General features: G+C 42.0%; 1 protein-coding gene across 1 annotated transcript in view; it reads left to right on the plus strand.

The window, feature by feature from the left end:
• LOC139609228 (cytohesin-3-like) overlaps positions 1-25,504 on the plus strand; it is a 32,059-nt gene that overhangs the window by 3,330 nt on the left and 3,225 nt on the right. Inside the window, exons 2-12 of the mRNA XM_071463528.1 lie at positions 9,277-9,359; positions 9,725-9,789; positions 11,616-11,682; positions 11,862-11,980; positions 14,904-14,984; positions 15,093-15,205; positions 17,242-17,390; positions 17,536-17,647; positions 22,509-22,585; positions 24,470-24,541; positions 24,695-24,849. Of these exons, the coding sequence (XP_071319629.1) occupies positions 9,277-9,359; positions 9,725-9,789; positions 11,616-11,682; positions 11,862-11,980; positions 14,904-14,984; positions 15,093-15,205; positions 17,242-17,390; positions 17,536-17,647; positions 22,509-22,585; positions 24,470-24,541; positions 24,695-24,849 (1,093 nt within the window). The remainder of the gene's footprint in view (positions 1-9,276; positions 9,360-9,724; positions 9,790-11,615; positions 11,683-11,861; positions 11,981-14,903; positions 14,985-15,092; positions 15,206-17,241; positions 17,391-17,535; positions 17,648-22,508; positions 22,586-24,469; positions 24,542-24,694; positions 24,850-25,504) is intronic.

The following is a 25,504-nucleotide window of genomic DNA, read 5'->3' on the forward strand; positions in this document are numbered from 1 at the left end:
TCAGTAATGGAGGAACACTGGGAGGCTAACGTGCACATAGGATCCATATTTCTTTCTAGACCTCTGAATGAAACTCTAAACTGTGCCACTGTGTGTGTGTGTTTGTGGGACTCAGCTGTAGCATGGAATTCATTAGTACATGTTTACTGAGCTCACTAATCAGAGTTGGCGCTTCTCTGCTCAGTTTACATGCCACAGAGCAGACAGGGCCGGGTCTCAAAATGGATGAAAATCAGCAACAGGCTCAAAATCCAAAGTGTTTTTATTACTCATGTGTCTATTTTTAGCATCATTGTATAGCTGGAATGAGAAGTGGAAAGAACACAGAAGCAGAAACTGGCTGGGAAACAGTTCACTGAACGGCTGGAGGGAGGCCATGAATTTTAACACTTGGCTCTCTTGTATTTTCTCCTCTTTAATGCTTATATGATGCGTCAGTCAGGGGATTAATGTGGGCTAAGTGAATGGCTGTTTTGGGAGTAAGAGGTATTAAAATGCTGAGATGAATAATTCACCTTTTAAAATTTTCCTACACCTTTCCAGCCTGAATGGAGATGTCTGATGTTACGAAAGAGGCTCCGAAGAAAACCAAAAAATGTGCAAAAATGTTTATTTATGGGGTCCTGTGAGGTTTTCTTGACCATATTTCCTGTGTAAGTGTCGCGATAACCCCACTGTGTCCATCAACGCTCTTCTCTCTGTCTGACCGTGGGAAAAGTTGAAAGGGAAAAAGCCTTTCCTTCAATTCTTCTATTCTCTTTGGATTGAACGTGTGAGTGTGTGTGCTAAAATAACAACTGGTATCAGACTGCAGCACTAATGTTTTGACTGTTGGTCAATGGTTTTTAATGGTGCACACATGGCAGTGTCTGTGTGCAGAATCATGAATGCACACCTTGGTCTTCCTTTTTGCAATGAAATATCTCCCTCGGAGAGAAATTCTGTGCCTCTCTACTCGGCATTCTTAAATCATTTCCTCAAACTTTATCGACCTCTGACTTCATGTACTTGTTGCATATCACATTCACCACAGCAGAGGTGAAACCCAACCTCAGGTGGCTTTTGTAAAAACCTGAATTAACACAGTGAACTGTATGTGTGGTTTCCTTGGACCGACGACTGTTGTTCTGAGAGGGATTATTTGGTAAGAAGGGGAAGTTGCTGTGCTTGGGGTACGGTCTGTGTTGTGGCTGTAGGGGAGTGCGTGGGTGGACATCAGACAGTCACTTGGGGCGAGCTGCGCCCGCTCTCTTTGCTGTATACCTCGCCCCAGGAGGCTGGCTGGCTCAGAGTAAGTGGTTGGTGCTGAATGGCTCGACAGCAGTGAAACAGAGCTCAGACATCTGTTTCTTTCTGCATCTGCATCTTTCATCTGCCTAATGTCACCCTGGAGATGTGCTGCATGCGTAGCTTATAAGGAAAATGCATTAGAGCCGAAATGATTAGTCTATTAGTCGTTTAGCGGAGAATTACTCAGCAATTATTTTGATCGTTTGTTAAGTGTTTGAGTGATTTATTTAAAGCAAAAATGACAAAATCACTCTCAAACATGAGTATGATAGTAAACTAAATACATTTGAGTTTTGGACTGTTAATGAAAGACTTCTAAACTTCTGCTCTGTTCAAGAATGAAGAGTAAAGCTGTGATTTCTCTCCTTCTTTCCATGTAAAATAAAAAGTGTCACAAACAAGGATGTTGTGATATCTTTTGGTGATTATACCCATCAAGAAGCAATTATTAATCACTTTCAGAAGTATTTGCTTTCTTGCTGGGAGATAAACAAGAAGATTGATACCACTCTTGCTAAATATGAAGCTATGGCCAGGAGACCAGGAGTTAGCCAGGAGTTAGTTTAGCTTAGCATAAAGACTGGAAACATGGGGCAAATGGGGGTAAACAATTAGCCTGGCACGGTCTAACGGTAACAAACTCTACCTACCGACACCACCTTTTACAGAAGCTTACATCCCACACTAGTTTTATATGTAATTTGTTGCCTTATAGGATAGAGCCAAGCTTGCTGTTTACCTCTGTCTCAAATCTTGATGCTAAGCTAAGCTAACCTGCCAGCAGTAGCTTCATATATTTGCCACACAGAACAAAAAAAGTGACGAAGCGCATTTCCCAAACGGTCAAACTATTCCCTTGATAATAATAAAAGAACAGTACCAATAATGTATGGCAATGTGAAAGGCTAATGTTCTTAATACGTGTTTTATTCACCTGGCAGCAAGAAGGAATTCGCCCTTTGGTATAGAAACATGGAGCTGGATTTAAGTCACCTCTTCCAAATGCCCCAGAGCATCTCACTAGCCTGAAATGAACGTCTGCAGTGGTTTAGGCAAAATGTGTCTCTTATGTGTGCTGACACGGATGCCAAAAAATGTGCTAAAATATACTCTTTACAATCTCGCTGGTTGACCCGGCTGTCTGGCGGTGTTGTTTAAAGGCTTAAGGGGAGATTTGGCAAGAACAGAAATTCATTTTGACTGCCAAGATTATGGGTTTTGTGGTGCAACATTAGAAGATTAAACATACAGAACATTATACCACATGCAACAAGACAAATACACAAACACAGACATAGACACTGCTGGCGCATTATGTGCGGGGACTGAGTCTGAGCTCGTAACAAACTGCATTGTTAAGTGTTGAGACTACACATGGACCTGATTAGGAGAGAGACTGGGGAGGCTTTCCGACATGTTCCCATCTCCATGGTAGTGTGTGTCTCTGTGTGTGTGTGTCTGTGTGTCTGTGTGTGTGTGGGAGACAAGACATTGTAGCTGTCTGTCAGTAGACAACATCTCTTCTGTTGTGAATAGAGGTACGCCTTGCCTGGAATTATTGCTTGGAGCTGTCGAGAAGGGAAGCTCCTTAAGTGTGAGATGGAGAGCAGATGGGAGACAAAAGGCTCAGCAAATTAAATGAGCGGGAGTCAGGGAAGAACACAGGCAGACATTAAGGGCAGCAGAGATGTACTGTGTTCGAGTAATCCACACCTAATTTCAGTGGAAGGAGAGGGAAGAGAAAAAACAGGGTCCAGCTGACCATACAGACAGAATTCGAAGAGGGTGGTGTTTGAGGAGGCTGGATGGTAGACGTGCGTTTCCTGGCTTCTGGCTTGATAGAAATAGAAAACCACACCAACGCCCAGCTTGTTCTCACCTTAGTAAAATGTCCTGGCACTCTGTCATTTCATTTCCTGCACTTTCTAGTGTGTATTTTCTCTTCTGTCTCAAATAGAGGACAGAGCCGCTTTTAATGAAAGGTCTTTGATCCAGCAGGTAGCCATGGGACAGATTGATATTTAACATAATCCATCTATAAGGAGCTGTATGAACTTGGAGCCGGTATGAAACTCTGTGGGTGGTTTCTATAGCTGTTGTTTTGATCAAAGGTTGCTCTGGTCTTATTGTGAATGGGGGATCATGGTGGTCCGCCAAAGTCAGTGTTTTTGCAGGCAGGCGCACAACCATCACAGGAACATCCTGGACAAGGTCGACACAGAGCGGCTCACTCAACGGTTTGAAGTTAGTGCCAGTCATCCAGGCCGACCCCTCCTCTTCGCCCTTATTCTGCCGGTGTCTGCACATGGTCAGCATGTTTGGAGATACCAGAACGTATTTGCTCTTGTTCATTGTTGTGTATAGAATGAAAAGCACCCAAGCCTACAGATTTCAAAATTGCTCCCAAGCCAGATATCTATCACAATAATGGAGGTGAGTGTGTTTGTATCAGATAAAGCATTACATTCATTCGGCTTCCTGTCAATCACCTGACACCCACAGGAAGCAGCAGAGGTGTCTGTCAGGAAATCATCCCGCAGATATGTCGCCTTTCAAAATGTGTTGTCACATCCATGTCTTCCATCCTTGTTTACTGGGTTAATTCGCAGCTTGGCTGAGCCTGTTATATTTTAATTTTACAAGGATAAAAAAAACAGAAATGCTAAAAACAAGACAAAGTGTGTACAGCCATGCCAGCAGCTATGTGAGGTTGTACTAGCTAAATGCTAATGTCAACATACAAACATGCTCATAATGCTAACTAATGTTTAAGATGTGTTATGTTTACCATGTTCTTCACCTTAGTTTAGCATGCTAGCATGCAGAAATTTTCAAAACAACCAACTGACTGACGTTCCCATAGCCACAATCGTTATTGTGGTTAATGCTCACGTCATATTTATTAAGACTGTAATTGTAAGCAGCTGCATAGGAAAACCCTTTCACATCATCCCCCTACTTGGTGAAAAGAAGAAGAGTCAAGAAATTTGCTGCAAAGCAAATTTAACAGGTTTTACACACAGTTTGTTTATATCAAGTTTGATTTGTTAAAGAACCACTTCAGATATGTAACACCGCAAAAACAGCTAACATAAAAACATTCTAGCCCTATGAAAGAATAAAAGTGGAAGATATTAACCTTATTACAGTTTCCCTGTAAATTGTGTCTAAAACCTGGACAATCATCTGAGATCTGGTGCAGTGAGGGAACAGTGAGCTACTTGGACCGCACTCAGCCTGTGAAAGCCCCTCATCCTGCCCGGATGCCAGAAGAAACAGCATCCATCTAATTCATTCTCAGGCCGATCAAATCATCAGATTATAGTTACTTTGGCCGTCAGCATATGGCAGTGGAAGCCCCTTAGATCCTACTGGCAGTGTTCATTGAATCAAATATTGACATAGTGCTGATGCTGAGCAGATGTGTCATATAAGGGGGACGTGGTGTGCAGACCACCTCCTATGCAACCACACACTCATACAAATGCACTAACAGCAGGAGGTCCCTTCACAAAACTGCAGATTAACTAGAGCAATCAGCGCGAGGGCTCTTCAGCTCCCCGAGCCCCAGATTCTCCTCATGACCCCAGCGGTAGTTAAAAACTAGAGGCCGTATTAGCTCCCCAAATTTGTCTTCTCACGCAAAGGGCTGGACAGCAAGGTGCACTGTAAGAATGCGTGTTTTCACAGGTACCACACCAGCCAGATTTATCAGAAATTCATACAATACAAATGGAATTAATTAATCAGCAGAACAAAAACTGATACATTTTGTTGATGACTGATAAATGGAAATAATTTTTCAAGCAAAAATATTGTTTAGTTTCTGCCTCTCAGTTGTGAAGATTTGCAGCTTTCTTCAATTGAACATGATCGTAAATGAAAGTTTTCCAGGTTTTGGACTGTGGGTTGGACAGAAAAATGTTTTCAGACATTTTTCTAGATCAAACAGTAAATCAGTAAATGATTAACTGGTAGTTTAATGTTTGTGACAGCAAAAACATAAAAACCTTAAAAAGAGCTACAGTAGATATTTATTATGATGAACTTGGTATTGGAAATTAACACTTTTTGTACTGAATTTTAGAAGGGGAGGAATAGAACGAAAAAGCTTATTGCCACATCGCAGCGTACTTTTTACACATGCACGTAGACCCCTGTGTGCACAACCTTTCACCCTCTGTATCACAACCTCTTTCTCTCTACTTTGGCCTCTGTGCTGACATCCCATCATCTCGACTTTGTGGCTCAGAGCCAAAGCGCCTCTCCAGACAGCTTCACTAGACCGTCTGCTGCGACACTTACGGTCGCGTTATTTTATCCAGCGTCACTGAGGCAAAGTAGGTTAAAGTCAGTCCGAGACCGGTTGGCGGGAACATCTGTGTATATGCTGTCCTACGTCACACTTCTGCTCCAACAGACTTGTGTTGGGCTTAAAGAGCGGCGGGGAGGGCGAACCTGTGGGATTAGTGCCAGCTGGCCTTGCTGTGTATGTGCTCATGTGCATTTCTATCCACGCATCTGTTTGTCTGTACGTATGAACCCGGCTGTAATTCAAAGCAAGTCTTCGTCTACATTTAGACGGATTGGGGGTGGCGGGCTTCAGATTAGAGTCTGGATCCAAAGGAACTTTCCCCCGGCCTTCCTACTTCCTTGCATGTGTCCCATTGTGCTGCGGGGGCCGAGCAGGGTAACAGGGTTATCTTTTTTTTTTAAAGCTCATCCACTTTAAAAGACATTACAGTAGGTAAAGTCGCTAGTTTAAAGCCAGTGGATCTGGACAAATCCTCTCTCACACACATGAGTCAGTGAAAACTGGGACTGCAGCCAGTGTTAAGTGAGCGTGTGATTTTCACTCTGAGCTCCATGTGCTCTGAGTACCTTGCTGCTCTTCCTGCGCTACTCGTACGACTGCTGGTTGTAGGGAAGTTCTTGTATCAGCTCTTAAGGCCTGGACACTGAATATTTTTCTCTCTGTGTCCAGTCTCATGAAGTGGCTTCTACCGTCCACATCCAAAACAAACACTATAAAAATTATGAAACTGATGAAGACTGGGGATGGTGCGTGCGCGCCAAAGTATCCCTGCATTAGTTTAAACGCCATTAAAGCCTCTGTATCAGTGGGTGGTCAGGGACAGTTGTTAGTTTTGGGTGTGAAGAGCAGCAGGGGATTTACTCCTAAAAGTAGATTTTCAGGGATTTTGTTTTTAGGGGTAAAATTACTGGAGCCGTTTGTTCTGTGGTGCACATGTTGGAGTTTAAACCCTCTCAACCCAGCACTCAGTGCAGCGGATTTCTGAGCTCTCATGTACTGGATTTCTTTTAGAAGTCACAGAGGTTAAAATGTGTTTCATAGTCAAGTTTCCTGCACATTTATCTCTATTTAAATCATTGCTTCACCAAATACAGCTACAACACCATTGGACAATGCGACCCTGGGTCTTCTGTTTGCTATGAAGCAATGACTCACAGCATAATTGATTTCAGTAGATTATCATTCAAGCGTGGACGTGTTTGGTTTGAGCCAATCTGAAAGCAGTGACAAGCGCTGGCCCTGTGACTCCCTCTGTGCTTGCTGAAGACACTCGTTTCCTGAAACAGTCATAGAAGGTCAGGTCTGTGTTAATAATAATGTCATTGGTGGACCACCTCTGTAGAGGAGCCCCCCCACCACTAAACAAGATTTTCCACTGAAGTGTAGTTTAAAGACATGCTGTATATTATAGTAGATCCAGTAAGAGAGACCAGGATGGGAGGATAATGGTGGTGGGCTTTTATTAAAGGGTGCATCCTCTGCTTTTCATTAGATTAGTAATGAATGAAGATTGTAATCATGCACACTGTTGCAGCCAGTGGATATCTCCATTAGCTAATGCACGGCCTCAGGCGAATGGAAAACATGGCGCTGTCTGCTGTGTGCACGTTATCTTCCTCTGGGCAAACAGAATCCTAATATTATGGCTGTAAGTTAACTATTGATTTTTTTAAAGTATTGATTAAACTGCTGGTAATTTTTTTTGAAGAAATCAAGAACAGAACAGAAGTTGACACATTCAAATAGTTTTGTCCAATGAACAGTTTGGATATTTAGTTTACAATGAAAGAAAAAAAAAAAAAAAACACATTTTAGAAGCTGGAGTCAGTGTATTGATGTGTGTGTGTGTGTGTGTGTGTGTGTGTGATCTCTTTTAAACCAATTCATGATAGATTTAAAAAAAATCTGTGCTTCACTTTTGAGCCATTTAGTACCAAGATGTGTCATCCCTCAGTTTTATCAAAACTGGAACAGTGTTGTGGCAGTAACAACCTTTTCAGGTTTGAAGTCTTGACCTTTCAATTACAGTTTATCCTAAGGCTGATCGTTTTTAGCCTTTTCAGATAAAATGCATCAACCCTTCAGGCTTCGTCAAAACACGACTGGATTGATCTGAGTCAAAATTTTGACATTTACTTTTAATGCCCTCAGCGAGTTTACAACACTAGTTTCACATTTTTGGAAATGTAGCCTTTTTTTCTTCTCTTGTTTACAGTTAGATGAGAAGATTGATACCACTCTGACATTTGTCCATTAGATATGAAACTACAGACAACAGCTGGTTATCTTAGCTTAGCATAAAGACTGCAGGGAGAAAACCCAGAGCAGCAACACGTCTTTCTCCCACGTTGCTGCTCCTTCCTAATTTCATTGCATGTGAACCAAAAAAAAAAATCTGAAAACATTCCTCAAGTAAAAGATTAAAGAATTGTGTAGCAGCTTGGAAACTTTTTAGGAGCGAGCTCTAATTGGCTTTAAAGCCACATTCGGACCACTCACAGTTGTATTGCTGAAGTGCTGAGATTTCGCCAGAGGTTAGCAACGCTAATTAGCATCTTTATTTTCATACTTTATATCCCCCTCTGTTCTCTATTAAAAACATAGCCCACAGAGGAAATCCTTCAGCTGTTTCTCCTGCTGTTTACCTGACCCTGATCGTGGTGCTTCAGAATTACATAACCAGGTCAGGAAGTGCCTTTTGTCTCCTTGTTAATTTGAATGCCATCTATAATAACACTTAGCTCCCCGCAACTCTTTTACAAACTGTCAAATTAAAAGTGGGCTGAATGCTTCCTCTTAAGCCCAGTGACCTTTTTTTTATTTTTATTTTAATTGACGCAGATTCCCGCCTGCAAGGGGAAATAACAAGAGATTTTTTTCTCCTTTAGCAACATGTAGGCACAAAGCTGAAGCTGAGATATCAGACGTGCTGTTTTCCCGTTGAGAGATGTGCCTTTTCTGCCTCTGAGCTGCCTTAATGAAGCAAGATTGCATGGGCTCTCTGTGCGTCAGAAAGACAGAGGAAATTGAGAAATAAAGTGTGTGTGTGGAGGGGGTAGAATGAAACAGAGAGAGAGGACGGGGGAATAAAGACTGAAAAACAAGACTGAGACAGAAAGATGGAGAATGAAAGATAGTGAGGAGTCATACTCGCCTCTTACTCATTTTTGCCCGGAGCTGTTAAAGCCTCACGGCCGGGGGAATCAGGGTTGTAGGCCGTGTTAAATTACCAAATTCACATGTAATGAAAGAAAACTTAATCTGGATTGGTTTTATTAATAGAATTCCCCCTGAGCCAAATTGGAGAAGGAGGGAAGGGGTAAAACACTTTCAAGTGGAATAATTACGATCCTTCGCCTCCTCACTCTAGTTAATTAAGACGAGCACGCGGGCTCCTGATATGTGTTGCTCCAGCAGAACAAGGTGAAAACAGTCGATGCAGCAGTGGCAGCACTTCACTGTGCGTGGAGGGATGAATCCACCCCTGCCGTTAACTCCTTAAGAACTTGTAGGCACTAGATTGGATTTGGGGCTCACTTCTGTTTTTTCTGTGATGTTTGCCCTTTTCCTGCTGCACAGGGTGCAGGAGAGCCGATGGAATAGGGGGATGATGTGAGCTGTGTAGAAATGAGAGTTGAGGTCTGCTGTGTTTTCTCCATCATGTCTTTCAGTTCCTGAGGATCTGTCCCTGGAGGAGAGAGATGAGCTGTCAAACATCCGCCGCAGGAAGAGAGAGCTGCTCGATGATATTGAGGTGCGTATGACACTGAGGTACATATGTACTGGACAGTAGGAGCTGGGAAAGCCTGTGGAGCATTGTATGGCAGTCATTTTATCATGAAGTGTATTTTTATTGAGGCAGTACAGTATATATATTTATAATTTTTGAACTTGAGTCATAATCTTTGACCTTTTCATTCTTTTTGCCTATCTACTGCTGCACTGTAGGTCTATTTGCATGCTGTAACTGATGCAAATTGACCTGCGGTACATCTTTGCACTCCCAGTTTGCTGGAAAAAAAAAAAAAAAGCGATGAGTTTTCCACTGCGTAGAGTCCCATCTCACACTGTACGGCTCCACTGGACTTTATTCTGCTTCATCTCATTCTCTTCTCTCAGAGGTTGAAGTTTGAGATAGCAGAGGTCATGACGGAGATCGAGCAGCTGACATGCGTTGGAGAAAGGTGAGTCACTGAAATCAATACAGTTTGTTTACAGTATATGATGTTTACAGCATCCGTCGAGTATTTCTATGGGCTTTGCGGCTTGTACTAGAGTGTACTGTCTATAATCTATTACAACTGCTCTGCTATAAAGTCGACCTTTATGAAGCTTATAATTTAAGTGATTGTAAACATTTGATTGGAGATGTGTAAATTCAGCTTATTTAGGTCACAGTCAGAGGGAGGGGGCAGAATATCAAAAACACCTCTCAACATAATGCACTCCCACACATCACTAACTGTGACCTCAATACTAAAACATTTTACCATTAATATTAACACCTCTGTGGCAGTGTTAACAAAAACTGAAGAGTGTAAGCTTAGCAAATATAAAATAGGATCTGGGTTGATCTGTTATATCGCAGATTCATTGTTAATTTGAGTATTTTCGCATACATTTAAATCAATTATGTTTTGTGTTTGCATTGAAAATGCTGAATGAAAACCATAATTACCCATTTTAAAAGAGGATTTTTACATTTGACATGAAATTGTCACTTCAGTCTTGAAAAGAGGGAATATCCTGCACAGTGCTCTTGTTCAGCATCACAATTTAATGATCATCCTAAAGTTTCAGTCTCTCTAGACCTTCGTCAGAGGTATTTTAAACAGTTCTTACAACCATGATCTTAAATAGACAATGCTCCAGCCATCTTGTGTGCCCAAGTGTGCGACAATTAATCTCTCGTGGGAGTGCCTTTCAATCATTTACTCTGATACTGTATACTCTGTCATGCTACAGTCTACATACATACATGTACAAGGAAGAGAGATACATACATATATACGCATGAATATACAAAAACAAGTGGGACATCACAATATATAATGAAATGTGCTTACACTTAAAATTATGTACAGAAATTACAGTCTATTGAATGAAAACATTGACTTTGCAGCTCTCATAAGTCATTCAAAGTATGTAATCATATGAACTATTGGTATCTTGAATGTGCCCTAGATAAATCTTTAAAGTCCTTAAATTTTTCAGAGCATGACAAGCCCTGAGATCTCATCATTCAGTCCTTTGGCGGATAACATTTGTAAATTGAATATCCAGTATACTTAAAATTAAAACTGACATTAAACAAATCCAACAAATCCAGAGAGCATGACCTCAGTGACCTCTACACTAATATTGGTTTTTACCTTTAGTCATAAATAGCAGCCAGCTGAGTGATGACTCTTACTTGACTCATTGCCTTTATCTTAGTTGGGTTTGGGATTTGCATGATCTTTTAAAGACAGTAGATTACAAAGGTGCTTTCGTTTCGAATGGCACACTGTAGGTTGGATATGAATACAGTCGCTAGAGTTGGGATGTATTGATGAATTTGACTTATTACACCCATGGTTCAACAAATTGTTAACAGCATCGTTCTATATGATGCAGGCAGTAGTGTGTGAGGGTCTGGGCAGACAGTGTGTCCACAGTGTGTGCTATTTGTCATTCCTGCTTTGTCCTCTTATCTGTCACTTAATCACCCACCTGCATTACACACACACACACACACACACACACACACACACACACACACACACACACACATTTGGGTTAGTCTGTACACAGTTGGGGTTTTATTTGTCTCCATGTACATATGTCTTTCAGATTAGATTCAAGCATATAATGAGTAGAACAGATGTGGCAGGAAATAATCTCCTCAGTTGTGACTATAAATAAAGTGTAATTGTTGTGTCTGACATTCAGGTACTTGACAGTTTGTTGTTTTCAGTGTTGTTTTGGCTCAGAATGTTTAAATCTGGACATTTATGCTTTTGTGTTGCAGTAAAACGTCTCAGAGAAACAAACAGATCGCCATGGGCAGGAAGAAGTTCAACATGGACCCAAAGAAGGTAACACTTCTGTACCAGCCTCATGTTTTCATCATAAACCATCGCAGCCTCCAGTGTCTCTGTAGCCTTGAAATGAAATGAAATGAACCCATTCTCGGCGATGAAACCCTCTCATTTTCCATCCATCTGTACTTGATCGAGATGAATAGCCGTCCTGTTTTCTCCCCTTTTGTCTCCAGGGAATCCAGTTCCTGCTGGAGAACGACCTCCTTCAGCACACTCCTGAAGACATCGCCCAGTTCCTCTACAAAGGCGAGGGTCTCAACAAGACCGTCATTGGAGACTACTTAGGCGAGCGGTAAGACAGAGCATCAGTCAGGCTGGGGGAGAAAGCCCTGCTTACATGGGATTTATACCCCCTCTGTGATTAGAGAGGGAAATTATGGGCTGGATTTATTCACTAAAGAGGGAGAACATGATTGACCCCCCCTCACATGAATCTTTGAGGCAGTGTGGGTGTCTTGTCATGGTCCACCCATGTGGACTTATAACTGGTAATAAAAGGGCCATCCAGCTCCTCAGATCTCCGGCCAGACTGCTGGATAATGAAGAAGAAGGGAATTCCTGCGGCTGTAGCACAGCGACTGTCTTAGACGACCACAAGACTATTGTGATAGATGGTGTTATCCGAAGGTGAGATTAGATAGTTAAACATACTATATGAAGGGCAAAGTACACTGAAGCAAAACCAGGAGAAGGGGAGCTGAAAGCGCATGAACGTCAAAGGCACTACCAACTGAACTAAGCTGAATTAAAAATGTTTAAAGTTGAGTTACACACAACACATATTCTGAGAAAATCATCAATTCTACATAATTTGCATAAGATATGGTACTTAAATGTAGTCATCAGTGCTATTTTTAGATAAGCAGCATCTTCATTTGGCTCCTCATGCTCGGTTGATAAAACACACAGTGACGATTCAACCTGTGATCAGTCCTTACATTCGCTCCTCTTCTTCTACATTATAAACTCTCTGTTGAACAATAGGCCAATACAGAAGAATCTGTTGACAGTGATATTTTTATAAGCATTTTTTTTTTTTTTTTGATGAGGATCCCTTATTTTTTTCATTTCTTAAAGAAATTAGATCACAATATGTTCACAAACATAATCTTTAGCATGTCTGGACTATTATTATTGTCTAACACCATTGCCTGTATATCTGTAATAACAATATTGGCCTATTACGGAGACTTTCCATCTTAAATTTCAACCTAAGATAGTATTTTTCCAAATTTGATGTTACAGAAGCAAATCCTATCTTATCTCAGGTTAGGAAATCATAAACACTCAAGCCAGCATCGGCTATTAACTTTTTCTGTTGCCTAGCAACTGACGCTACTTTTCTCATCTCATCTCGCTGAGGGGTTTTTGTAACCCTTTAGATTTCTCATTGAAATGTACAAAAAAATAGCCACTTCTCTCTGAAAATGTGAGGCAAAAAAATGAAACTTTTGCAGTTGCATGGCAACCACATGACACCCACGTTACCGGGTCGTAGTTGCTCGGCTAGCTGCAGGATCATGAGGCGGTGTAGGCTGTATCTTCTAATGTTTTTCCATCAAACCGCAACACATCGTTAGGGTCTGCCATGACCATCTCAATGAATAACTTCAGCCACATAATGAAACAAGTTGGCTGAGTGGTGGAATACTGAAAGATAAGACTTAACTGCTTTATTTAAGAGGTTTGGAAGCTTTGTATTGGTCGCAAACCCAGTTTAGATAAAAACATGCTCCTGTATTGGTCTTACAAAAAAGGCTCTTGATTAAATACCGAATTAATGGTGTCGATCTTTTTAAAGTGGACGTTCAGCATTTTTAAAAAAGGTCTGGATCAGAATAGATGATCCACTCCACCCTCCCTGCCCTTTAATCCAAGCAGGAAATCACATCAACGACAGTCTGTCTGTTACAGGTGCTGATTGTGCATCAGCTGAAAAAGTGTAGTGAGACAGTAGCTGAAACAATGAGGCTCACAAAACCACACTCTGAATGAGGCTGGGGGGGGACTCTGTGGACTCGGCTTGTTGGCAACAGGCTTTATTCATGAAGGATCATCAAAGAGGCCACCTACCCAGTGGAAATCACACTAAACACAGACTCTGGGTTTACACTCAGTAATTATCACTAATTAAGCTTATGCAAGGAGCAGGAACCTATCGTTACATGCTGAGCAGAGAGGGAGATGGGGGGGGGGTTGGAGGGGTGGGTGGGTGGGTGTAGACAGTGGAAGAGGCAAATAGTAACAAGGAGGAGAGATAGTGGGAGACGCTCACAGGCTGAGTGAGCGATTGACTCTTAAATTACACGAGCAGACAGTTTTTGTTTGGCAGCCCCTTTTTATTGTTCCTGTATAATTCAGCTCATCACACTGAGACATGTATATATGTATTTATATGTTTATTTGAAGATTTTTATTTCACCTTTACAAACATCAGACCAAGTTTCTTTGTAATAATTTTACCTATAGCAATAACCTATATAAGCCTCATAGGACAGGTTTTTTTTATTAGACTGCAGACAGCAGTATGAGGTACATGCTTTTTTTATGACTGTAAAAGTTATAAACCCCACTTCATCCTCCAAATAATCCAAGATTGTTATTGCAATGCAAGTTTGTTGTTTGTTTCTTGTGAGCCAGAACTCTCTGTACTCGTCTCAACCTTTCCACTGCGTCTGTAGACAAAAAACACACTAAGTCTGAAAATTCCTGGTTTCACTGGAACAATACACAATACAAAACAATACAGGATCATGGACCCTGATGCACAACAAACATGATCAGAGAAGCGGCGACCGCAGCCAGAGAGCAGCTGTTTATTCTCCCTCTGAAACCCCTCTGATGGTCAAACAAACCTCTGAGAAAAAAGAACCTTTGTAAGTTTGGTTTTAGCTGTTTTTCATCAGTCAAACGCACCATGTCCCCCCTCAGGGTGGAGAAATATTCAACACTGGCCAGCTGTTTAAATTGCTTGCAGACCTGCTCAGTGTCCGGCATGAATAAGGCCACAAGCATGACAGGAATGCTGAGAAAAAGAAAAAAAAAATCAGGTTGAGAAATGCTTTCCTGGAGGAAATATGTTTTTCCTCCACCCTGTCTTCTGGGTTCACATTGTGTTCAGAGGTATCCTGGATAGTTTTCAAAAAAAAAAGAAACGGCTCGAGGTAGAACAATACTGGAAATGAGATTTTCTCCTTTTTCTTTTTCTCCCTCAGGGATGACTTCAACATCAAGGTGCTGCAGGCTTTTGTGGAGCTGCATGAGTTCGCAGACCTCAACCTCGTCCAAGCACTACGGTCAGCAGAACGATTAACCCAAATGTAACATGTACAGCAGTGACCCTGTGTGTACCCTGACCCCCAGTGGCACCGCGAGTGAAGGCCCTCTTCTCCTTCCCCATGCAGGCAGTTCTTGTGGAGTTTCCGTTTGCCAGGTGAAGCCCAGAAGATCGACCGAATGATGGAGGCGTTTGCCTCACGGTACTGCCAGTGTAACCCCGGCGTCTTCCAGTCAACAGGTCAGACACGCAGCAAGTTACTGTAGAGCAAACAGGTGCTTCCCAACCTTTCTGTTACTAAACGGTCCCCGGAGGCCCGTCAGGTTCCAGATGTCTTCATTTAGAACTGAATTACATGGGATGTTATTTCATTAGTTATATTAAAGTCGATATTTGTATCTGTTTTGTTTTGTTTTGTTTTTTATAAAATTGAACAGTTTAGGTCAGGGTGGTAGTTACTATTTATCCATTGCTTTTTGCTAATAATTTTAACAAATTCATGCATTATCTATAGATTTTTTCATAATTTATCCAATATTTTACCAAACTATTTCAACTTTCTTTATCCATAACCCATAGTTATTACAGCTGTCCATCCATTAAATCGATTACTTTTAGCTAACTAATAGTTTAATCTTTTTATCCATTCACCCACTACTTACAACTGTTTAGACCTCTTGCTTCTGTTTTCTACCTATTTTTCATGCACTCTGACATTGTTGTTTCACCTGACTCATTATGCAGATTTTTTTCTTTTTTTAATGACATTATAACTTCCATTTTTTTCAAATTAGTTGAGTTCATCTTTCCACATTCCCTTTGGCAACAGTAAAAGTACCTGTGGGGACGTAGTCCTGGTTGGGAGCTGGGCTTCAGTCTGTCAGTATGAGCAATGTGTGAAAACCAAATCAGTGCACTGACACAGTCCAGCCTGACATGCCGACAGAAATACGGCCTGGGGGTCTATAATAGGATGGCCTGTTTTTTTTTTTTTTTAATGCATTTCAATCATTAAACCATAAGAGTTACTGTAACTAAGGTTCAATGAGGATTAAGCAGATTACAGTTTCCAGTTCACTGCAGGAGATGAGTTCAGAGTAAACAACCATCAACAAACACGGGACATTCATTATTCAGGAAGGCTCGACCTGGCTGAAGTGATATATGTCTTGCGATACACAAATACAACCGACAGCCCACCTACAACCACAACAGTCAATAAATAATTAAAGAGGTTTTAAAACAATGGATTACCTGCGTGGGTAAGGGGTTGAGCAAATTCAGACGCTATGAAATAACGTGAAGATGTGTGGTGGTTGAGCTACACACTGGTTTGTTATTTGTAGTTATTATAGAAATATTAGATTTAATATATCCAGCAAAAAAAAAAAAAAGCTTGTGAGTCTTTCAGATTATGTGATTTTGGCTTTGTCGCTGTTTCCAAACCCATTTAGTGTGTGTTACTGTTTTATGAAAAAGATGTGCTTCCTCTCTTCTGTCGTCCCATAATCTGCATATAGGCAGGCACGTGTGTGTGTGTGGTACACTTGGTGTGTGGCAGTAACCGTACACTGAGGCTATGAAAACATAAAATGATCAGAGATCTTTAATCACCAGGGTCACGAGCGACCTGTTCCCCTCAGCGCTTCATCATGATCATCAGTTCCGTCAGTACACATGACATTCCTCTCGGCCCACAGCGCAGCTCCTGTGTCTTTTTTTCTTTAATAAAAGAATGTGTGCAGGCAGACAATAAGCAGCGCAGGACAGCCAGACCAAAGTGTGTCAGTGTGAGGAGACAGACAGAGTGGAATGAATGATTCATTTACAGGCAGCCACTGGGCCGTGTGAGTCTGAACATTAACACACAGTAGAGAGACTACAGCCCTGCACCCCCCATCCCACACACACACACACACACACACACACACACACACATACTCATACACAATTTTTCAAATGCAGTATTTATGCAAAATGATTTTAAAAAATGTCCTCCAAAGATATTCGATTAAAACAGAGGGAATAAACTCCATAGAATATAAAAATATGTCCTATTTTTGATCTTGGTGTGAATCCTGTTTCATTCTCTGTTATTTCTTGTTCCAGCTATGCAGTATTCTGCATTTTATGTTTAATTTGTGCCATATATCTTGTTGACATATGAATTTATCCCACAGATATGTAGATCCTGTCTTAATATTGTGTGTAAATGGGGTCTTTGTGGAGGATTTACAGTTTCGTAACCCAATTATTTCCCTTCCTGTTGCTCTCAGATACCTGCTACGTGCTGTCGTTTGCTATCATCATGCTGAACACCAGCCTACACAACCCAAACGTCAGAGACAAGCCCCCCGTGGAGCGCTTTATCTCCATGAACAGAGGCATTAATGAAGGAGGAGATCTGCCAGAGGAGCTTCTTAGGGTTAGGATTTGTCTATAGTAGTGTGTGTGTGTTGGTGTGTGATGACTGATCTTTGTAACCGTTCTGTCACGCTTACTCCATACGACTGACGCTTTTCCTCCACTATTTCCCCATTTGATTAATAGTTTTCATCCCCTCTCTGCAGAACCTTTACGACAGCATCAAAAACGAGCCCTTCAAAATCCCAGAGGATGATGGGAATGATCTGACGCACACATTCTTCAACCCCGACAGAGAAGGCTGGCTCTTGAAGCTTGGTATGTGCATACAGAGTTGCAAAAGTAAACTCGGTTATGTTGCTTTAAGTCAGGAGGACCTCAACATCAGTTTAATGAGCAGTGACCTTCATTTCCCTGGTGAAGTGCGTTTGCTTGTGTTGTTTGTTTGTGTGTGACTTGTGTATGATGAGCTTTCAGGTGGCCATGTTGAAGGACAATAGCTCTTGGGCAACATCAGATAGCTGATTAACTTACTTAATGTAGAATTTTTTCAGTTTTAGCAGAATTAAACATTAGGTCACTGTCTGTGCTACATTCTTACTAACAGGAAATGATGCAGGTATATGCTGACAGATATCATGAGCTGATACTAACACCAATTTCACATGGAGAAGCCTGATATTTAGGGCCCGGTTACACCAGCGTTTACAACAGCAAAAGTTAAAATGAAAATAATTTCATTCGACTGGAACCACTGCAATCAATGAATTTGTTCACAAAGTAAATTTGTGAGTGTAGTTTAGGTGAACTATGCCGTTTCTTTGGTCAGAGCCAGATGACATTACATTGCATGGCATTGTGGCAAAAGTTGACCTAGGTTAAACTTTTTGTTTTTTTGCTGGAGCCATCTGCTTTTGACCCCCTGCTGTGGCCTCGTTCAAATGACTGAGGAGGCAGCATTTTTTTTCACACAGGGCTGATCCTGGTCTGAACACAACATGAACCTTTTACACTAACACTGGGGCACAAAACGGGTTGTATCCGAAATCACTCATCAGTAAAATGAAAAACCACCTTCGGACACTCCTCGGGTAATTTTCTCTGCGCTGTTTTTCTTTCTTTCGGCACGAGCACAATGATGCATGATGGTATATACTGCTTTGGTTAGTGATCATCGGTTGTACACTGCTTGTCATGATGCATTGCGGGATGCTATGAGTCCACTGGAGAGTGCTGCAGGGATGATGTATTTTTGTAGGCCAACCCAGATGTTACGTCACCCTGGTTCCCTCAGCAAAATGCCCGTGGGATCTTCACATGGGTTTTTCGATTACTGCAGAAACTAAAAAGTTTATGATACTTACATGTTTTGTCACTAGCTTGTGTTAGGCTATAAACAGTATAGTGATAGTTTGCAAAAGCGCGAATATAAACACAGTGAGGCTGTAAAGACGGGCTGGTGAGCAGATCGTTTTTCATATACGGTGTGATGATGTTTAATGTCCCCAACAGCCTCTGTAGTCTCATTTAGCATTTAGCATTGTTAGCAATCGTCCTGTTTTAGTGTACGTTGAAGCTTAAAGAAATCTCGACTGAGGTATTTACTCAAGTATTTTATGTTGTAGAATAAAAAGTGAAAAGCCATCCAACCAGAAACCCAGAGTAAGACTTTGGAATGAGGGAACAGGAAGTGCTAAAAATGCTGACTAATGTCCGAGTTTTAGGACTCACACGCTCAACAGCACTACACAATGGTGAACTCACCACATAGTGGACTATATAGGAAGTGGTGAGTGATTGCGGACACAGCCTGTGTTTCAGCACCACACTCAAATATTGAGTGAATTTATGACTCATCTTATTATTTTAATGACACTTAGTGTTCATTTTCCCGCTGTGATCACACTCCATCAAACTCCTATGGCTGATTAGCTAGCTAGCAAGTCATCAAGGCATATCCATTCATTCACTGTGCCGTGAACAGGGAAATTTGGGAATCATCTACCTCACCAAACTTGTAATGTTGATAGTGACATTAATTAGAACTACAAGAAAAATGAATAAATTGTCAGCTCATGATTTCTGCCCATTTTTGCCCAGGAAACTGTCCACTTTCACAGTGTCACCAGACAGGCTGCTAGAAGATCTGTGACGCAACTGCAAAGTGTCTTTTCTCTCTTCGTCCTTCATTTCATGACCTCTCCTCTTTGTTTTGTCTCATATTGTCTCTCCTCGCTCCTTTTTGTGATTTCAACGTCTCTCTCTCTCTCTCTCTCTCTCTCTCTCTGCGTCTCTCTGTCATGGTGAATTTTGTGCTCGCAGTTTTTCTGTGTCCCTGTGTGTTTTTTGTTCCTCACTCCCTCTCTAACCTTTCACCCTTTCACCCTGTGTTTTGTTCTTTCATTCTGTTCTGTGATGGCTGTTCCTTCTTAAATCTCTGTATTAGGAGGTAGGTAACGCTCCTTCCTCCTCCATCCACCCAGTTCATCACAGAGGGTCCTCATTATATTGGCATTGGCCGCCATTATCTCCTTAGCACACCGGGCCCCTGAACATGCTAGCCGCCTCATCTAATTGGCTTGTTGTATCAGAGCTGTTACTGGGCAAATAAGTGATGGCACTGCGAGGTTATGGATTATCTCATTGGAAGGAAAGGCGGGTTGGAGGTCAATGATCTCTCTCATTCTGCATGTGGACTGGCTGCATTCCTCCTGTGGCTCTGGACGAGGTGGATGACGCTGAGGGCTCGTCTCAGTTGGTGCATATGCTAATTTAGCATTAAAGATAGCTGTTCACCTCATCAAACCTCTGTGTCACTTGCTACGTCCCTGTTATTATCCTTCCTTTTTTCACAGAACATACCATGTCATGCATGTCAGAGCCATGCACTAATAAGCAGATTATTGCATTTATATGACAACAATGACAAAAGCATTAAAAGACTAATTCAAATCTTCTGAACAAAACAAACAGGCTTTTGAGTTTTCTACCCAACGATAACCTGCATTGCTCTGACATAAGTGACTGACGTAAGTTCCTTGCTTGTGGGTTTCCTGAAAAAAGCTTGCAGGGGTCCGCTGAACAGGTTCCCTCATGCTTTGTACCTTTAGAGGCTGCCCTGCGCGTCATGCAGCTCCTGTGTAGCTAACTGCCAGAACATGCAGTCATGCTCGAGCTTTAGTGAATGGGCTGCTTGAATCTGCGCTGTGGGAATGCGTACGTGCCGCTGCGTGACCGGTCATGCAGTGAAATAAAGGAGACCCTTGCCCCTTTTTCATTTTTGTCCCTCTGTTACTGCCCTACAGGCCTCCATACCTCCCACTGCTGCTTCACGGATCCCTCCCTCTCTCTCCCTCTCTCTCTCTCTCTCTCTTTTTGCTCTCTATTCCACTAGCTGCACTTGCCAGATCATTTTAGATTCAGTTTTTCCCATTAGTGAATTCCACACTGCTAATTTTAGCTCCACCAGAGGAGCCCCTGCTTAATGATGGGAAGATTTTCAATATGACATACAGCTACACTACTGAGGCTGTGAAGCTCCATAAGCTCTCATAACACCTACACTATTAACTAAGATTGAGCCCGCTGCTATGCCTGAATCCATCATCATCCAGCATGATAATAAAATCCAGTCATTTAGACGTTCTTAGAATATATTTCAGGATGCCTATGAGCTGGTAGGTGCCAAAGACACTGAGCACTCTGTTAGTCATCCGTTCATGTTGTAAGAAAATTGTGGGAGTTAAGGCATCAAAGAAAAGAGACAAAGACAGATGTAGAAAAAAAAGCTAATTCTGTAAAGCGTTCAGTGTGTAAACCGACAAACGTACCATGTAATCAACATTTATATTAGATACATGCCCAGTCAGTGTAAAATATTGTGACTCTTCAGAATCAGAATCAGAATCCGTTTTATTGCCAAGTATGTTTCCACATACAAGCAATTTGTGCTGGTGTTTGGTGCAAAACAGTAACATAAATAGACTTAGAGTAAAATTAAAGGTAGAATTAAAAGTTAAAAATTAAAATAAAATGAAGATAAAATATATACAACAAAGATGTGGGATATTTACAATAATAATAAAGACATGGGGAATGTAGTGCAAAAAATATAGAAAATGTAAAATATATAAATATATTCTGTACGAATATTTACGCTATGCAATGTAACAGGTGAGGACTTTATTTATTCAACAACTAAATTACACTCATGGGTAATTTTTTTTTTTAATTATTTATCTGGTTCAATAATACAAATCATAAAAATAGACCAATGTGAGACTTTCTACTCCCTGACATTTGAGCATAATTTTGAACCTTCCCACATTTATTTGCACTCTCTCTCTGGAGTGTCTATAAACAAACAGCTGAAGGATAAATCTTCATTAGAAGGTCCTGCAGTAGAAATCCATAACAATGTCAGGTTTTAAGGATGAAACGAAACATATGGCGAAGGGGGATAAAGAGCTCTCCAGACCGCCTTATGGTTAACTGTAGCAGAATAAGACATATACCCACATTTACCCAATAAGAGTAGATTATATTTTTCATGCTCGTTCCAGTTTAGTGAGTAAAATGCAGTGGCTGCATGTTAAAGTAAATATTGCTCGTAAATAATGCAGCGTGGATGTTGGGCTTTAGAGCAGTATAGAATGAAAATCTGGGTCAGGTGCACATTACATATTGATTACATCAGTAACAGCGGCTTTCTGCTTGTTCTGTAAAGTCAGCAAACATGTTATTATGGTGCACATATTGCAGACTGTACATTGACATCAGCCACATTATGTTTTTTTGATTACATAGGTAAATTGTTCATTGCGTCACCGATGGTGTAATAAACAGAAGATCCAATAATCCCAATAATCCACTTTTATCTGATGATTAAGGCAGATGGAGAGTTTTTGTTTAGACTATTCCTACAGTGTTTGACTAGAACCCCCACCCCAACCCTCCACACCACACTGCTTGCCTGCAGAGCTCTCAGGCATCGGTCTCTGAGGACTGGGAGCGGTTGGTGGAGGGGAGGATCCAGCCTCTGATTGAGCCTAATAACACACAGACATGTTGATCAGAACCAGATGTGGCACGTGGAGCTGAGGTCTCCCAAAGGTTAGTCGTGCACAAACAATGTCACCTCTTCAGTTTGAAATCAAATGCTGTGTGTTTCTCTCCGCAGGCGGCCGGGTGAAGACGTGGAAGAGAAGGTGGTTCATTCTGACCGACAACTGCCTCTACTACTTTGAATACACAACAGTAAGTAGGCAGATGTGTGTTTTGTGTTGAAGCGGACTCTATCACATGCAAATGACAGCTATTTTGAGACTCAATCTTGGTTCTTTTGTCGTTTACCAGAATGCACATTTCTCAAATATTTATCTTTTTTGCAGCTTAAAATAAAATAAAATAAAAAAAAAAACATTTTAATGAAGAGGACGTTATCGTTTGTGGTTGAATAGAGGGTTACTGCGTGTGCTGAACTGTTTCCTGGCCGTGAGTGGTCACTACACTGGAGAATCCACTAGTTGATTGGCCAACTCACAGTGAAGACAGGACTCAAAGAAGTCATCACATCTTGCCAACTTAAATTGTACACATAGTGCCAGTCTTGTGGTAACCTCCAGGGCTGAAAAACGAAGCCAACAACGAAGCGCCAAAAACTGCAGTTCTTGTATGGCTGGTTGAGGCTGGCTCCTTGAAGCGAGTCCCTTCCCATAGGCTTCCATGTTAAAATGCCCAACTTCACTACAGCAGAAATAAACATTTTTACAGCCTGGTGCAAAAAACAGTTTTGGTCTGTATAGCTAATTTCCCCCTTTATGATAACTGGGTGAATTTATATACAACTCACCTGTTTATAAATTTTCTGAATGCTTCAAGTGATGCGTAATTGAGGGCGTGCTGCTTTAAGTGACACGTGGGTGAGTGCACAGTTGTCACAAACCACAGCACGCACCAAAGACTCGGAACGTGCCCCACCTCTTTGCCTGATTTTGGAGCCGGAAGTTAGGCAGAGTGAGGCACTGCCAAGGTGGCGACGGCGGATCAGCCCACTCTGAGCTTCAAAACCGCTCTTCAGGAACCTATGGGTGACTTTACAGAGGCTACATCTATCTTTATAGAAACATAATAAAAATAAAGGGCACATATGTCATCATTGTCTCTTTCTCACTCACACACACACACACCATTAAAGACAGCGGCAAAGGTCTTTGCCTTCCAGCTCTGCTCTTTAACAGATGTAGCTCCTTTGACCTAAATGAACCTCACTCCAGCAATTAACATGAGGCATCATGGGAAACATCTGCAAAGTCTGTGGCACACATCTGGCCCCTGCTTCGCCGTAAGCCATGTGCCTCCCCCAACCCGCTGCGGGAGTCACCCCACGCTTCACCTCAGCAACCCGGCATCCCTAATTCTGAGAACACACACCCTCCCCAGACACACACATACATGTACCAATCCCTCAGCACACACACATACACTCTGCAGTGGGGCACACACTCAAAGAGGCACACACACACACACACACACACACACACACAGCCAGCTGCGAGCAGCCGTCCCCGAGCATTTCCTTCCCCTGCTGTGCCCCCTCATTAGTAGGAAGATGACAAGCACGACACGGGGCTGTTCCTCAAGGTCCCCCACCCCAACACACGCGCACACACACTTCACATCTGGCCCCGCAGACACAATAGCAGTCGCTGGAGGATGGAGAGTGTAGGGTTACGTCTCCCTCGGGTGCTGTCCCCTACATGACCAGTATGAATAAAAACCTCCAGTGTGCTTTAATCACCACCTTGATTTGTTTGACTTAGTTGCTGTCAGGCTCAATTTAAAGTAAATAGTTCAAATATTTGACTTTGCTGCAGTGCAAAGAAAAGGACCCACGTGTAACATCAAAAAAGCTGCTGTAACTTGAAATTGCTTTGAATAATGAAGACCGTTGTTCGGGCCACGTGTGTGGTAAAGAGTGGAAGATCTTCCACAGTGACACACTATGTGTCATTTACGCCCTCATTGCACACTGATATTGTCCATGTTCTTGTCCTGATCTTAGATGGCGGTAAAGAGACTTGTGCATTCTGAATGAGTGACATGTTGATGCTGAGTCTCTGTACGTGTGTGTCTCTGCAGGATAAAGAGCCTCGTGGGATTATTCCTCTGGAGAACCTCAGTATCAGAGAGGTGGACGAGCCCAGGAAACCTGTAAGGAGCAACTCCAGACACTGTCCACGCCAAATAAATCCATCCTCACCTCTTTTAAATCCACATAGACCACATAAACTCTATAAAAACCAAAAAAAAGTTATATTTTCCCAGAGATGTTATGTATGTATTGCATGCCTGATCTCTTCCCAGAACTGCTTTGAGCTCTACAACCCCAACCACAAAGGTCAGGTGATCAAGGCCTGCAAGACGGAGGCGGACGGGCGGGTCGTTGAGGGCAACCATGTGGTGTACAGGATATCAGCCCCCACGCCAGAGGAGAAGGAGGAGTGGATCAAATCCATCAAGTAAGAGGCGGCACGTTAGCGTGGATCCATTTACACTGAGAGGGCACTTAGCCAACACTGGGCTGCTCCCATGTGGGCCTTTCTCATGTCTGACCTTGACTATGAGAAACCTACACACACACACACACACACACACACACACACACACACAGAGCTGTGAGCTTAATCATAAATGTGCACATGAGCACAAATACACACACACACACACACACACGCTGGTAACTAAATGTGTCTCTGTTTCTCACACTTCCACACAGATAACACTCAGAGGTGATTTCTGCTCTGCTGGATAAGCTCACTTCCCATTGAGTAGCGCTCGGCAAATAAAACACACATGCACACACACACCCACTCAGTCGCGCTCTCAGAAGTGTTTTGGCAGGCTTTACACCTGCTTTGTCATATCCAAATGCTGCCTCGTTAACCTGTGAGGAGAGTGGAGGTGCAGCAGTAAATTGGGCCCAGTGGGTAATTGATCAGCTCGCTGGTTATCGTCCACTCAGCTGCACCTTCACTGGCAAATATGATCAATATCGGAGGAAAAAATCATATTACACAGTCCTCCCATGTCCTAATGAGATTAAAAAACCACTTAGCATTGACAGATGTGTATCCATTAAATGAAAGGGATGGGTTTTTCAGCTTAGTTACTGCA

The sequence above is a fragment of the Trachinotus anak genome, unplaced genomic scaffold (assembly GCF_046630095.1).
Source record: "Trachinotus anak isolate AG129_WGS33_773 ecotype Australia unplaced genomic scaffold, CSIRO_AGI_Tana_v1 ptg000025l, whole genome shotgun sequence".
Classification (NCBI taxonomy): domain Eukaryota; kingdom Metazoa; phylum Chordata; class Actinopteri; order Carangiformes; family Carangidae; genus Trachinotus; species Trachinotus anak.